The sequence below is a fragment of the Neofelis nebulosa genome, chromosome 2 (assembly GCF_028018385.1).
Source record: "Neofelis nebulosa isolate mNeoNeb1 chromosome 2, mNeoNeb1.pri, whole genome shotgun sequence".
NCBI classification, from domain to species: domain Eukaryota; kingdom Metazoa; phylum Chordata; class Mammalia; order Carnivora; family Felidae; genus Neofelis; species Neofelis nebulosa.
This window is the reverse complement of record NC_080783.1, coordinates 35992502-36009411: the sequence shown is the minus strand read 5'-3', so window position 1 is coordinate 36009411 and position 16910 is coordinate 35992502. Positions and strand designations below refer to the sequence as shown.

The 16910-nt window shown below is 37.4% G+C and overlaps 1 protein-coding gene across 1 annotated transcript; it reads left to right on the top strand.

Moving 5' to 3' along the window:
- Nucleotides 1-2483: 2483 nt before the first annotated feature.
- On the top strand, nt 2484-14277 carry C2H2orf69 (chromosome 2 C2orf69 homolog). Its single transcript, XM_058709984.1, has 2 exons — nt 2484-2944; nt 13345-14277. The coding sequence occupies exons 1-2, from the start codon at nt 2606-2608 to the stop codon at nt 14170-14172; spliced, it is 1167 nt and encodes a 388-aa protein (XP_058565967.1). The 5' UTR covers nt 2484-2605; the 3' UTR covers nt 14173-14277.
- Nucleotides 14278-16910: the final 2633 nt, after the last annotated feature.

Here is a 16910-nt window from a genome sequence, read left to right as displayed (position 1 = left end):
TCAGGGAAGAAAAGCCCATCTCCAAGAGAGAATCAAGGGGGAAAGTGGTGGGCAGTCTGTGCCTACTGCTGTTAGCTAAGTAGAGATTTACAAAATTGGGTCTTCCTGGAAAAAGGAAGAGGAGATAGGGAAAGAAAAGAGATATTACAGTAACATCAATAGGACCAATGAAAAGGAATTATAATGTCAATGACTTAACATAAATGACATACATACCTCAACTAATGAATTAAGAGCTGTTATTTTCTCTGGAAGTGGTTCCTGTAGGGTTATGTAAATCCTTAACTGTGGGGGAAAAAAACACCTTGTGCTTATTTCAGTCTGTTTCTTTACTTGACCCTTTAAATCTTTATTTGTATTTCTTAAAGACCTCAATTATCTTAGAACAACTGGGACAACTTATAGTATTTAATGTTTACTACAATTAATCTTTCTAAAGCACAAGAACTCCTCACCCTCTTGGTTTTTTTAAGGGAAAGGGCAGAGAGAAAGAGAGAGAGAGAGGGAGAGAGAAAATCTTAAGCAGGTTCCATGCTGCGCAGAGCCCAACTCAGGGCTAAATCTCATGACCGTGAGATCATGACCTCAGCTGAAATCAAGAATCAGATGCTTAACCAACTGAGCCACCCACCAGGCACCGTCTCCATCCTCTTCAGTAGTGACCAATTCAGTTAAAAGGTCAACCTAAAAACAAGACTACATAAATCAAAAACTGCATTTGGAGTACATGTACATGTTTGGGTTACTGGATTACACTTCAGTAATCCTCTACCTAACAAGAGAAAGTAGCAATATGTATGTGATTCACAAAATAGAGTGAAGGCTGGTTTCCTAAACACGATTCTATATTCATAATTATATAATTGGCCTCAGTTTCTTTTTAACCAGTACTCTGTAAAAAAAAAAAAAACAAAAAAACAGACCTACTTAATAATAATAATTAATTCTTGATTGGTTACACTATTATGATGTCAGATAGAACCCAATAATTTGAACCAAAGTAGGTTAGCATAGTACACTTCAATGAAGTCACAATAGTATATAGAAGAAAATTATATTTTATCATTTATTCATTTGTGTTCTTACTTCACGACTATTTGTTAATATTTGAAATGTGGAGAAAAGAAAACAGTATGTATAAACACAATCATATACAGACTCAGAACAGTTAATAATATGAAGTTCTTAGTTTGTCAAAATGAGCAATCTTTTAGAATTTCTAAAAGAAAGAAAGTTTTATTTCATCCCAAGTTAGGACAGCTTCCCAGGATGCACAATCATCATAGAGAGTGCTCCAGGGAAGGAATATTTTGTGTAGGGTCTACATAAAAAGTTACAAATCATTAGATAAAAGACATTTCAGAAAATTACCTAATCTTAAGCTTTTGGTACATGCAGGGCTGTATGACCTTAATCTTATGGGAACCAGGGAGGTTTTTGTTTTGCTTTTTTAAACTCTTTATGATTGAAATGCTCTTTTTTAGGTTGTTTGTAAACAAGGCAGATGTACAATGTGTACTCAAGGCAGAAACAGAGCCCATGCTTTGAGATTTTGCTGACTCTGGTAAATGTATGGCTTCCCTGAGAGCCCGTGAGCAGGACACAAACACTGAAAGTTGAGAATTCCCTTTATTGTATCAACTCCTGACCTACAGTAAAGCCCCAGTAAATGTTGGCTGTAATTTTTACAATCATCACTAATATTGTCTTCTATAGGGCTCTTTACAGTGCCTTGCCTCACAGGCACCTGAAGTTTAGAATACTGGACCCTTCCCCTTCCCCTCCCTGCCTTTAGCATACATTTGGCCAAATCTTCCTCTTACACAACTGGACACAGATGGTTGTTGGACACCTATCATTTTCCTACTGTCCGAACTGGTTTTTGAAAACCCTAAAATAGCAAATCTTGTTGGCTGCAAACCCCAGGGACAACAATTGTGTAACAGCTAATGCCTTGCCCCATTTTTCATGTTCCAACTCATGTGCCCTGTTCCCCAGTACCAGTCAAAAGTGCATTAGATTTCGTATCTAACCACAAATTCTCATCAACCTAGAAATCTTAGTTTATCTACAAAGAAAACGAGCTGGTGAGAAAAGGGAGATTCCCTTCATTTAACATTCAAAGAACTACAAAACAAACAAACAAACAACACCTCACCTGCAAGGTGAGCCTACTGAAACGGGAGTATAGCATACTCAAAATTCTACCCAGTTACTGGACAACGACCTTCGAGCCACTCCTGCTGCTGCGAGTACGCTACAACTGCTGCCCTTCTTTCAGAGTCCTTACTACATTCCCTCTTCCTTTGCTCTCCCAACTCTTTCCCAGACTTCCGTTCGAACTTCCCGGGCAAAGCAGAACCCACCAATCACAAACGTCTTTCCTAGGGCCACGCCCCCATCGCCCCCTCTGGGAGCCGAGTCGGATTTCGTGCACACCCCTCCTTCCCTTACGCACGCTGCGCGCGGACGTCGGCCTCTGACGCCGTCGTCGCCCCCGCGCCGAGTCCCGCCCGGGCCGCTCCCGCCGACCGTTGGGCGGCCTGCCGATGTCCCTCCCTCAGGACCTCCCCCCACCCCTGAACTGCTCTCGCGGCAGCGACCCATGTGGGAGTTCAGGCTCCTGCGGTCGCCACCGCTGCTGCTCCTCCTGCCGCAGCTCAGCCTCGGAATCGCCGCGTCCCGCTCGCAGGCCGAAACCATGAACCTGGGCGGCGGCAGCGGTGCGCCGTTCTCCCCGTCGGCGGAGGGGCGCCGGCCGCAGTGCCTGCAGCTGTCCACGGTGCCGGGAGCTGACCCGCAGCGCAGCAACGAGTTGCTCCTGCTGGCGGCGGAGACAGCCGGGGAGGGACCGGAACGGCGGGCCCTCCCTGGGGACCGGGCGAAGGAGGAGCCGCAGCCAGCGCCCCAGCATCACGTTCTCTATTTCCCGGGGGATGTGCAGGTAACCTGGGGCCTGCCTGGACACCTGTTCCTTCCTCGTGTGCATATGCGAATGCCCCCATTTCCCCCTCCTATTAGTGCGCGGTTCCTTGCCTGTCCTGAACACACCCACACATGCGCTCACGGCGTGGCTCTTCCGTTACTCCACGAAATCCAAAACCGCCCCTGCCACACCCCTGACCCTGTGCTTCTGGAGCCCCAGAGGGAAGGTGTCCTTGGAGGGTTACGACCTCGAAAGAGCCAGCTGTTTAGGCTTCGATGGGGTGGAATTTGAGACAGAAGGAATGAGACACATAATGTATATCCATTCTATAACTTGGTTTTTTGGAAGTGTATGTGTGTGTGTGTGTTAGGAGACAGGAATGACTTGTAAATTAACTTAGCACAGTGTTCTGAAAACGCTGACAGTAATTAAAACGCAAGTAAAAAAAAAAAAAATACAAGGGTATGACACTTTCAGTTACCCTAGAAAGAGAGGGTGGGTGGAAGAAAAGGGACAGTAATTAAGCATGTCAATATTTTGATGATCACCTAAATTCTTTACTTTTGTTTTTGTATGTGATTTTATCTTAATTATTATTTTTATAGCTTCAGGCAAATATCTGTGGCTATTTTGTCCTGGAATGCCGGGTCTTAATCAGGATCTTAACTCAGAACCGCGTCGTCTAATACGCTAGCCATTAGGTATATGTGGCTGTTTAAATTAAATAAAAAATCCAGGTTCTCAGTCACACTAGCTACATTTCAAGTGCTCGGTAGCACCTAAGGTTTGTGTGTTTCCTAATGGACAGCACAAATACAAAGCATTTCCACTGAACGTTTCCATCATCATAGAAAGTTCTGTTCGGTAGTGCTGATGTAGACAGCATGGCTTGTCTAGGCAACATGGCTAGATAGGTTTCTTATACCATGAAACAATATTACTTGTTTTTGAAATTGATGCTTTAAATGATATAGGTACAAACTTTGTGCCTTGTGTCGAGTAATGGTTAAGATATATGTAGTTTTTTCTCTCGTTCTTAAAACAATTGACTAGTCTAATTGACTTCTAATAAAAACTCTGAAAAAACTAGTATTTAGATTTAAGACAAGATACTGAATTTACTCAATTGATGCTCTGTTGCTCAGTTTGGGAAAATAGCATGGCAATGCTGACAGCAGCGACTTCCAGAGATTTGAGGACCAGCTACTGTGTGCATCATAATGATGATGATGATGGTGATGATAGTAATGGATAGTAGATAGTAAAGGATAGTAACTAACCTTTCTTGAGTACCTATTAAATGTTTATAAAGTGTACCAGCCAGAATACAGTATCTTCAGATGAGGTCTAAAAAGTGCTAAATACACTTAAAGTAATACCTCCTTTCGTTTTGACATTATTCACTTCCTAATGTAGCCCGAGATTCCATTAGCTTTTTGGACAGTGATATAGTGTTGATTTATGCAGAATATGAAGTGCTTTAAAAACTCAGGTCCTTTAGAGAAGAATAGGATAATGCATCAAAAGACTTTGAGGCTAGATTGCCTAGGTTTGAACCCTGATTCTGCACTTTTTAGCTATGAAATCTCTGGCCCATTGCAGCTACCTCAACTATAAAATAGGAGTAATAATTTAGAAGGTATCAGTGAGGACTAACTATATGAATACCTAATGACTAACAGTTTCTTCTCATCTTTCTGATGACCTTTTTTATTATTGGGCTACCCTTGGGCTCAGTTTGTGAACTTTTCTACTCTACCTTTATTCCTTTAGTAATCTTTCAGTCTTGTGGTTTTACATACTATCTGTACTCTGATGACCTTCAACACTTTTGTATGTAGCCTAGATTCCTGGAACTTTGGACTTACCTGTCACCTGCACAATATTGCCTTTTGGATATTTAATAGATATCTCAAACATATCTCAAAGCAAACATGAATCTTTGCTTTTAAATCTGTTCTTCTTGCAGTCTTCCTCATCTCAGTTAATAGAATTTCTTTTTTTAGTTGCTCAAGTTAGAAACCTTGAAGTTATTTTTTAGTAACCTCTCTTTCACACTTCATATCTCACTCAATCAACAAAGTTGCTTCTCCTCCTAAATGTATCTGGAAGTGATCAGAATTATCAATTTGAAATGTAAGTCAAATCATGCCATACCACTGCTCAAAACTCTCCAATAGTTTTCCATGTCACTCAGAGTAAAAGCCAGAGAACTCTTGATGGTTTGTATGGCTCTTCACTATCTTTACATTTTCCCATTCTGTTGCTTTCCTGTCTCCTTTTTCTGTTTTACTCTGCCATAGCCACACCAGCATTCTAAATGTCATTCATGGTAGCCATACTTCACCCCAAAAGCTTTGCACATACTGCCTGCAACAGTATTCTTCCAGATACCTGTAGGATTCATTACGTCACCTGTCTCAAGGCTGCTCAAAAGTTGCCTTCACAATGAGGTGTTTTCTGACCAACCTATTTAGTAATCATATATATGCACAGGATTCCTGTCAGTTTTTCTCTTTTATTTTTATCCATTTCATTTACTGTATTAGTTAGTCATTTTGTTTTTTACCTGTCTTCAAACACTACAATGTAAGCTTCATGTCTGTTTTCTTCACTAATATGTTTATGATGCTTACTGACTGGCATGTTGTAAATATTCAGTAGATAATTTTTTGAATGAAATAAATGAATGAATATATGTAAGTTGCTTTGAGCAATGCATGATGAAGTGCTTGATAAATCTTGGCTATTATATGAAATGCTTTTGGGCTAGATTTCCTCATCTGTATCTTTGTACTTGATTCTTCTGAGCCTAATGTTTATGAAATTTACGCTGTTAAATACAGCTCAGCTTTTTTTATTGATCCTTTTATAGAACCATTATTTTGCTTTGTATCATACATAGATTAAATAAGCATTCTTTCTGTATCTTTATTCTTAATTTGGATAAGTACTGAACAGAATAGGGCCAACAGAACTTTGTAGGGTACCATTAAGAGCTTACCTTATGTTAACACAGATTTGGTATCATTTGGATCTGATGGTCCATGTAATTTAAAATTTTAATTATCATTACTTTGTTGATGTTCCTTTTGCAATCACTTTGTCCTTTTTTATTCTATACTTTTTATTTTCTCATATGAATTAACAGATGAGCTGAGAACATAGTAATTCATATTTCTTTAGGTGCTCTGATTTTGGAGGGGGAATCTATTTTTTTTTAAGTAGACACTTTCCAATTTTCTTGAGTTCTCTTGCTTTGTGAAGCCTCAGGGTGTAAAATTATACTTATCTGTCTCTTTTAAGTATAAGCTTACAATTTGATGAATTTTGACAAATGTTACAATTATGTAACCAACATCACAATCATGTTATACAACATTCCATCACCCTAAAAAGTATCCTTGTGTCCTACTTCTGTCAGTCTCTTTTCTCAGCCCCAGGCAACTAGTGATCTGCTTTCTTTCACTATAGTTTTGCCTTTTCTAGATTTTCAATAATTTGGAAGCATAGTATGTAGTCTTGTATCTGGCTTCTTTCAGTTAATATATAATGCTTTTGAAATTCATTATTATTGTTGCCTGTATCATTAGTATGTTCCTTTTTATTACCAAGTCGTTTTCTGTGTATAGATATACAGTTTGTTTACTCATTCAGCACTTGGTGAACATTTGGTCATTTCCAACTGTTAAAGAAATTTTGTTTTCCTAAAGGCTAGGATACATAGTATGCCCTACGTATGTCCTGGTGAGTAGAAGACTCACTCCTTTACTATTTACACTACTACCACACTCACAGTACTTCTGAAACCTGATATGTGGGGTTTTTCCCCATACCAGGTGATCCTCTCTGACACTAGCTGGATATCCTACAGTTCAATTCTGACAGTATCTACCTGGAGTTATTGTCACATTTCATAAGTTAAGGACTGAGTCCCACAAGACTGCTCCCTCCACTTCAGATGCCCATCCAAGTCCCAGGTTGTCACCTGTACTGCTGACCGACTGGCTATAAATTGGGCTTCCCATGACCCCCTCCGTGGGTTCAGTTAATCTGCAGGAGCAGCTCACAGAATTTATGGAAACGGCTTACTTACTGTTTACCCACTTATTATGAAAGGATGCGATAAAGGATACAGATGAATATCTAGATGGAAGAGATGCATAAGATAAGGTATGTGGAAAGGGGTATGGAGCTTCCATTCCCTCTCTCAGTGCACCATTACCCTAGGACCTCCATGTGTTCACCAGCCTAGAAGCTACCCAAACCCATATTTGGGGATTTAAAAAAAATTTTTTTTAACGTTTATTTCTGAGAGACAGATAGACAAAGCGTGAGCAGGGGAGGGGCAGAGAGAGGAGAACAGAATCTGAAACAGGCTCCAGGCTCTGAGCTGTCAGCACAGAGCCCAGTGTGGGGTTTGAACTCATGGACCGCAAGATCCTGAGCTGAGCCGAAGTCGGATGCTTAACCAACTGAGCTACCCAGGAGCCCCATATTTGGGAATTTTTTTTTTTTTTTTTTTTATGGAGGCTTCATTGCATGGTCATAATCAATCATTAACTCCAGGGGCGCCTGGGTGGTGCAGTCGGTTAAGCGTCCGACTTCACCCAGGTCACGATCTCGCGGTCCGTGAGTTCGAGCCCCGCGTCAGGCTCTGGGCTGATGGCTCGGAGCCTGGAGCCTGTTTCCGATTCTGTGTCTCCCTCTCTCTCTGCCCCTCCCCCGTTCATGCTCTGTCTCTCTCTGTCCCAAAAATAAATTAAAAAAAAAAAAAAAGTTGAAAAAAAAAATCATTAACTCCATTTTCCAGTCTCTCTATTGAGAATGGAGAGTGGGACTGAAAGTTTCAAACTTCTAATCATGCCTTGGTCTTTCTGGTTGACCACTTCCTATCCAGGAGTCCACCAAGAGTCATCTCATTAGAGCAAAGATGTTCCTGTCACCCAGGAAATTCCAAGGGTTTTAGGAGCTCTGTGCAAGGAGCCAGGGACAGGTGTGTGTGTGTGTGTGTGTGGGTGTGTGTGTGGGTGTGTGTGTGTGTGTGTATTCTGTTATTTTGCACTTGATCATATACTCTGGGGTTTCCTGTGCTTCTTGTTGGGCAGCCTTCTTAGGCTATTATGGTCCTTCTAGCTTGCTTACTTGGGATGTCCACTTTATGCTCAATAAAGATGTCCCCTTCCCCCATTTTTGATGGAAGTACAGCTCGTATCCCATATAGTTATCCTTGCTCTGGTGTAAGAATAGTTCGCCTAGCTTAAAACTTTATCTTGAATGTCTCCAAACTATTGGAGACACATGCATGTCAAGCTTTCCTAAAAATCTTTTGTACTTTTACTTCAATAGCAGTATGGGGTGGGCCTGTAAGTTTTTGCAGGTCAATCTACCTGTGAAATAACCACCTCTTAATTGCTCCAAGACATTCTTTTGCCACTTGTCTCACTGGTGTTGAAGAGAAGCATGCCCCACTAGAAGCATTCCCCCTTAAAAGGTAAATAAGTGCATTGCCTTCCCAACTGGGATGAAAATTCTCAAAAGAAAATGCTCTCTCCCTGCAGTCTTTAGCCTTTTCTGTAGATTGGCCTTGTTTTAATAGCCTGAGTTGCAGAACCAGCTTTGGCTACCTTTAGCAAGTCCTATTGGGATGTCTCTTTTTAGAATATGGGAGTACTTATCCATTGTTTTGAGAGCTGCAAAGGTTTTGACACAACAGTAACCATCCTGTTTTTATGTTTTATGTTTTAGTTTTATGCTTAAAAGCATTTTCCCCCTCTGATCATGTAACCTGGGACTAATCAAAGAAAATACCAAGTTTTTAGATTTACCACCTCCTATGTGGTAAATTGTGAGAATTGTAAAATCTTGAGTTCATTTTGGCTCATTAACTAAATAACTATATAATATAATAACTGTAGTTTCTAGGATCTCCATTTCCTTAGCTATATAAAGGATTTAGATAAGCCCTTTCAGATCTAAGCTCCTATTTTAATTATATGTCACAAATCAATATGCAGAGTACAGTAGTAGAATCCATAAAAAATTAAATGATAGCCTTCTGGGAATTAAAAGTTTTTACATGTATGACAAAATTGTCAACATTAATGAGATTACAAACTGTTAAGAAGGACTTGAGCATCTGGGAAAATTATCAAAGGACATGAAACTGAGAACAGAAGAAGAGAAAGAAAATTGCCAATAAACATAGAAAAAAATTCAACCTGATTAGGAATCAAAACATGCAAGTTAAAAGTAAGCTATTTTGGGGTGCTTGGGTAGCTCAGTTGGTTAAGCATCTGACTTTGGCTCAAGTCATGATCTCACAGTTTGTGAGTTCGAGCCCATGTCAGGCTCTGTGCTGACAGCGCAGAGCCTGGAGCCCACTTCAGATTCTGTCTCCCTCTCTCTCTGCCCCTTTCCTGCTCATGCTCTCTCTCTCTCAAAAATAAACAAACGTTTAAAAAAAAAAAAAATATATATATATATATATAATAAAAGATAAAGGTAAGATATTTTATCATAGAAATTTTTTAAAAATTGATGCTAATAGCCACTGTGGGTAAGGATGTGGGTAAATTCTTATATACTTCCAGTGGAATGTAAATTGATATTAATCTTTTTATGGAAAGTCTAATAATTATGATGCAAATCTATATCTATGATATGGAACCATGCCTGTAATATATTTTTAAGTGAAAACTATATGCATAAGCTTGTTGAGGGAGAAATAAAGAATGCTCTTTTTTTTAAATGTTTATTTTGAGAGAGAGAGAGAGTGTGCATGTGTGCAAGCGTGCGAGGGAGGGAGGGGCAGAGAGAGAGGGAGAGAGAATCCCAAGCAGGCTCCGTGCTGTCAGTGTAGAGCCTGACTTGCCACTCAGTCTCAACAATTGCAATCATGACTTGAGCCGAAATCAAGAGTTGGACGCTTAACTAACTACCTAGGTGCCCCAAGAATGCTCTCTTCTATATGTATTTGTATATGTGTATGTATACTAAAGAAAACTGGAATGCTAGACTCCAAAGGTTTAATAATGATTACTTCTAAATGATAATTTTATGGAGGATTTTTCTATCTTCCTTATGCCTTTGCATATAGATAATTTTTATAGTGAGTATTTTATTAGTTTTAGTTTTTTAATAGAAAACATATGCATATTGTTAAAAATTCAGTTTCTTTAAGGTTATACATTGGTAAGTAAATCTCCTTTTCATCCCAGTCTCTCCAATCTCCCATTTCTCTTCACCAAGGCTACCATTGTTACTGATTTTTATGTCCTTCCAGAGACATTTTATGCTGATGCAAACTTTTTTAAAAAAGCACAAATGGTAGCATAGCGTACAGTGGATTTTTAGCTCTTATTTTACAACCTGTGTTAGTACTCACACGTCTATTCTTTTGAAACAAATAACCTTATACATACTTAATTATTCATGCATATATGCAAGTATGCCACTGAGATAAATTCCTAAAAGTGGAGTTACTAGGTCAAAAGAGAAGTTCATTTAAAATTGTTCCACATAGGGGTGCCTGGGTGGCTCAGTCAGTTAAGCATCCAACTTTGGCTCGGGTCATGAGCTCATGGCTCGTGAATTCGAGCCCCTCATGGGGTTCTGTGCTGCCAGCTCAGAGCCTGGAGCCTGCTTTGGATTCTGTCTCCCTCTCTGCCCCTCCCCCACGCATGCTCTGTCTCCCAAAAATGAATAAACGTTAAAAAAATGTTTTTAATTCTAAAATTGTTCAACATATATAGTTTATGGCTGTTAGAAAACAAAGGCAAATCACAACTCTGTTTCTCTTTTTCTCACATCGTGTATCCAGTCAGTCAGCAAATGCTATTGACTCTACTTTCGAAATACATTCAGAGTCTGACCACTTTTTACTGCCTTCATTTCTACTACCACTTTTATTCAAACTACCTTCTTTTCTCAGGATTATCCTTCAGTAGCCCCCTACTGGTCTCCCTGCTTCAACTCCCGACCCTTCAACATAGGAGCCAGAGTAATCATTTCAAGACATAAATTATTTCAGCCCTCTGTTCCAAACCCTACCAAGCAAAAGCCAGAGCCCTCATACCTCCCCTCCTCCCCAACAATCTCTCTGACTTTGACTTTTCTATTTGTTTCTGATACGGAGCTACGCTAGCCTCATTACTGTATCTTGGCTCTACCAAACATGCTTCCACTTCAGGGCCTTTTGTGGTTGCAGTTCCTTATGCCTGAATTGTCATGATTCACTCCCTTGGTTCCGTCTGTTGCTTCTCAAGTAGCCGCCTTATTGGAGACCACCCTGTGTTTTAAATAAGAATCTTCCACCCTCTCCAAAGCCTTGTATTCTTTTTGCCCTGCTTTTTAAAAATTTTATTCCATTGCACTTAACTACCATCTAATGTTTTGTGCCGACTACTAGCCGCTTATGGCTATTGACCACTTGAAATGTTAGTCTAATCAAGGAATGAAATTTTTAATTATATTTAACTTTAAATTGAAATCTAAAAACTGATACTCAGTTCAGTTCCTAGAAAACTTTTAAGTATATTTGAACAACTTGGATAAATGAGTCTACTTTTTTGACTGTAAATTTTACGAAATCTAAATTCAGATCTAGTATTTCCAATGAAAATTCAGCATCCAAATTGAGATGTGCTATAAGTGTAAAATACACACTGGATTTCATAGACTTTGTAAGAAAAAGAAATGTAGTAATCTCTCAGTAGTTTTTAATAATGGTTACATGTTGAAATTATAATATTTTACACATCTTGGGCTCAAAATACGTTATTAAAGATAGTTTCACCTGTTAACTTTTTACTTTTTAAAATGTAGCTACTAGAAATGTGTGGCTCATGTTATATTTCTGTTGGACAGTGTTGCTCTGTTTACTTACACAGTAGTTTATTGTGTATCTCTGTACTAGAATGTGAGCTCCATGTGGGCAGGGGTTTAGTCTGTTTTGATCCATAGCCAATCAGTAGGTATCCAATAAATTTCATAAAATAAATGAATAAATCTGAATTTCCTCTTTTTTAAAAAAAGCTACTATGAATACAAATTAAAAGGAAAACAAAATTTATGTGCATATCCTAGAACCTGAGCAAAAAGTTACTACTATATATAGAATGCTTATAAATAAATAAGATCCAAATAAAAAAGGGCCACAGTTATGAACAAACACAAGTAGAAATCCAGGTCATTAATAAATATATAAACAAAGTTTCAACTTCATTCAAATTTTCAACAAATCCAAATTAGAATAAGCTATCCTTTGCCTAAGAAATTGCACAAAGATAGAAGAAAAATTATACATAATCTCTCTGGAAGATAGTATTGTAGTCTGTATAACTAATCTTAAATTATGGATTTTTTTTACCCTGTTTTTCCATATCCAGGAATTTATTTTTAAAGAGATAATCACAGATATATAAAAAGATGTTTCTATTAACATCCATTGCAGCTTTGTACAGATGAAACCTTGAACAATGCAGGGGTTAGGGGCACTGACCCCCCATAGTTGAAAATCTACATATAACTTTTGATTCCCCCCAAATTTAACTACTAATAGCCTACTGATTAGAATCAGAAGCCTTACTGATAATGTAAATAGTCAATTAATGAATATTTTGTATATGTATTATATGCTGTATTCTTACAATAAAGTGACATTTTTCTTAAGGAAATGTTATTAAGGTGGCATCTGGCTACTCAGTAGGTGGAACATGCAACTCTTGATCTTGGGGTTGTGGTTCGAGCCCCACATTGGGTGTAGACATTACTTAAAAATAAAATCTTTTTTTAAAAAAGAAAATGTTATTTAAAAAATCATAAGAGAAAATACATTTACAGTATACTGTATGTATAGGAAAAAACTTGCTTATAAGTGGACCTTCACAGATTGAATGCATGTTGTTGAAGGGTCAACTGTATGTAATACAAAAATAAAATCAAATTTAGCATTCAGTTCATTCCAGTAGTCCACAGAGGGGTGGGGTTCAGGGTAACAGCTTTAAAGGGAAAATATTTTTAAAGTTCTGTCTTGGTCAAAAAGTCTGCTTAATAAACCAGTTTTTATTTTCAGTTAATATGTTAGGAGTAGGAGATTGTATGTATACTAAATAACATTTAAAATTATTTATAATCCTTTTAAGGTAAGTTTTATTTTTAAATTTCTACTATGCTATTTAGCTGTATCTCATAACCCTGTCTTTTGATGGTTTTGGGGTTTAAACTGATTAAATGATTTGTTTAAAATTCTATCAGAAAGTAATGACATAATTATAGTTTTCATTTCTGGTATGTTAACCATGGGTCGGTCATATAACATCCCAATTTTCTCCACAATAAAAATGGGAAACTATTTTGTGGAAATAATTTTATGTAAATGTGTATTTAATGCTTGTTTCATCTTTCTTACCTTTCAGAATTACCATGAAATTATGACTCGTCATCCTGAGAATTATCAGTGGGAAAACTGGAGTCTAGAAAATGTGGCCAACATTTTAGCCCACCGGTTCCCCAATAGTTACATTTGGGTGATAAAGTGTTCTCGAATGCATTTGCACAAATTCAGCTGCTATGATAATTTTGTGAAAAGTAATATGTTTGGTGCTCCAGAACACAATACTGACTTTGGAGCTTTTAAGCACCTTTATATGTTATTAGTTAATGCTTTTAACTTAAGTCAGAACAGTTTGTTATCAAAGAAGAATGTGAAAGATTTGAATCAGGACTCCAAAGCATCTAATTGTAGATCCAGTTCTTCTCACACTACTAATGGTTGCCAGGGAGAAAAAGAGAGGACCTGTGAAAAGTTTGATGAGTCCGCCATGAGTTTTTATCCACCATCACTAAATGGTGCTTCTTTTACTTTGATCGGATTCAGTAAAGGTTGTGTTGTTTTGAATCAATTGCTTTTTGAATTAAAAGAAGCCAAGAAAGACAAGAACATAGATGCTTTTATCAAAAGCATAAGAACAATGTACTGGCTGGATGGTGGTCATTCCGGAGGAAGCAATACTTGGGTTACTTATCCAGAAGTCTTGAAAGAATTTGCACAAACAGGAATTATTGTTCATACCCATGTAACACCTTACCAAGTATGTGATCCAATGAGATCTTGGATTGGAAAGGAGCACAAGAAATTTGTTCAAATACTTGGAGATTTTGGTATGCAGGTGACTAGCCAAATTCATTTTGCAAAGGAAGCTCCTTCCATAGAGAATCACTTCAGGGTTCATGAAGTATTTTGAGACTACAAGAACATTAATGTCCTTGTTCAGTGGAAGAGCAGAAGCACTTTGAGTGTTATAAATTCAGGTAGTGAGATCTAATTCATAGATGCACTGTCAGTTTTTCGGGGGGGGGGGGACAGGGGGAGGAAGCACACATTCCTAAAGAGTGTAATGTGCAATAGTATTCCTTGCTCGTGAATGTGAACAGTTTTTAATTTGGATTGGGTTAGAATTAGTTCATTTGAAAAGTAAAAGGTGATTTGTGATAACCTTACAAGGAGATACAAGACCCTTAGGAATGAAAGTTATGATATAGTCCTTCTAAAAGGTAATGAAAATTGTTATTGTTGGAAATAGTTTATTTTCTGAGTACTAATGTTTGGAACTAATTTTGGTGACACTAACGGTAATTAGCTATTTTGGCACTCAAAACTCCATTTTTCTTCAAATAAAGCAAAGGCACACTGATGTTTTCCATAATTCTGGAATAACTATATCCTGCCTCTTCTGTTTTATAAACTCATAGTCATCCTTTAATGTGCCACCAAGTGTTTTTTTTCTTGAAAGTCAAAATGTATTTGTTTCCACATTTCCAAAAACATGTAGTAATGTACAGTTGGTTTTTAAAAACATTACACTTAAGCACTGTGGCTTTTAGATAAGACATTTTGGACTTGACTCTTGGCCAAAAACCAGCTCTTTGGCAAAATTGTTTTAATTAGAACATAATTAGGTATACTGCATAAAAATAGACTACAAATTTAAAATCTTTTCATCATATCAGTCTTTTGAAAGAGATCAACTTAGGTGAAATAAATATATAACACTCGATTTGTTACTGCTCTATTGAAAAGGAGGCAGATTCTATACATCTAAGTCAGTGTTTCTCCAGAAGCTTGATTTTGTCTGCCAAAAGAAAGCAGCTCTCTTTGGCCAAAATGCAAAATTATATTGCTATAAGAAAAGTTACAAGGGAAAGTTTGAAGACACAAATGATTTAGTTTTGGCTCAAAAACTGAATTTGCTTAACACTGCTACATAATTTGGGTGAGCTTTCCTTCTGCCTGTTTTTCTTGACCTAGATAAATACATTTTGAGAAACCAAGATCTAATGAGTGTCAACTAACACTGACAGCTGTATGATCACAATAAAAGGTGAGCAGTCACTTTTTTATTGCTTATTAATAATTAGCTTTTGCAGGTCATTAAATAATTAAGCAGGCATTGCCGCTTTCAAATTGATAAAAAAAAGATACTGAAGCTTAATATCTTAATAACCCAGAGGACCTAAATTTATAAAATACAGAATTAAAATGTTAATCTCTTGGTTTCTTCCCAGACTTATATTTTAATGACTCTATAATACATTCCAAATATTCAAACTTATAAGAATTCTTGCTCACCAAATGCTTAGAAATGACATCCCTTAATTGTATAAAGTACAGAATAGTATCTCAACTTTTTTTAAGGACAAGTTAGTTTATGTTGGTTCAATTTCTTTACCAGCTTTTAAGACCAAAAATTCCCAGTAAGGAAACCAGCAACCTGATTCTAGCATTTTATTACCTAATCTTAAAGTATCACGATTGATCGGATGGCTTCTTTCAATGTTTAATAATCCTTGGTTAAATTCATGTGTATCTAATGTTAAGTAGCTAAGTTACTGAATGCACTACTGAGGGGGAAGGAAAAGCACTTATTTCACAGGATTAGGTAAAATGGAAAAAAGACTTTTGTAGAAGGATTTATTTTAAAAATCTGAGATATTTAAAAATCTGGGTTCTTTAGATATCTAGTCATATGACTGCTTAATTATAATTGTTATGTGTTCAATGGATGTTAAGAATAACTCACTGGACACCTGGAACTGCCATTGCAACAGGATGAGAGTGTTGAAAGTAGAAATATTTTCTTGAATGAAAATATATTCCAGCTGATCCATATTCAAATATTTATGACTTCCAATTTGTTCTTTCTCTACATTTGTTTAAAACTATTGTAAATGTTAGTGTATCCTTTTGGATTGTGCCTTTGTGTTTGTGTCATGAGAATCAACTGAGAAGTCATATAGATAATGTGAAAGTTGTTACCGCCACAGCATGAATGTACAATTGTATTAAATTTAATCCAGAGAAGTCTGTTTGGATGTGCTTTATGTTAATAGATTTGTTAAAATTTCAGATTGTTACTTGGAAGGAAGCTATTTCTATCCACTTTGCTAGTTTAGGTTTGTATATGTCTTCATTAACCTTCCATGTCTTTTCATATGAGCAACTTTGAGTCTTTCCTGTAAAAATACATTTCTTCTCTCCTTTAAGTTGCCCCACAAAAATTTGCTTTATTTCCATTTTTGCTGAATTTCTTGTGGAAGAAAAACTCAAGTAGGTTTTTCCTTTCATGTGCTAATAATTTCAGGTATATGTATTTCTTGTGCTCTCCTTAAGAGTCTTAGTTAAAATATGGTGTGATCTGCTTTTCATTTCACCCATGTAATGACATATATAAGCACCCACCCAGGCAAGAAAGATCTAGGCTCGGACAAACCAGTCTCAAGCATTTGAGTATGGAAATGTGTAATAGACTAAGGCTTCAAAGTGAAAATATGAAACAAAAGGTAGTATTTTTAAAAGAGCTATTCTGTTATACTTCATTTAAGGGCCTCAGAGGATACAATCGACACATAGGTAGACCTCATCTGTAAGTTGAGGTTGGTCTAGTAGCTCTTAGTGGTAGAGACAGGCAGTTGCTTAGGGTGG

Coding starts and splice junctions, on each gene's coding strand:
- C2H2orf69 (XM_058709984.1), top strand. CDS start 2,606: ATGTGGGAGTTCAGGCTCCTGCGGTCGCCACCGCTGCTGCTCCTCCTG. Junction 2,945..13,344: donor ATTTCCCGGGGGATGTGCAG/GTAACCTGGGGC, acceptor CTTACCTTTCAG/AATTACCATGAAATTATGAC.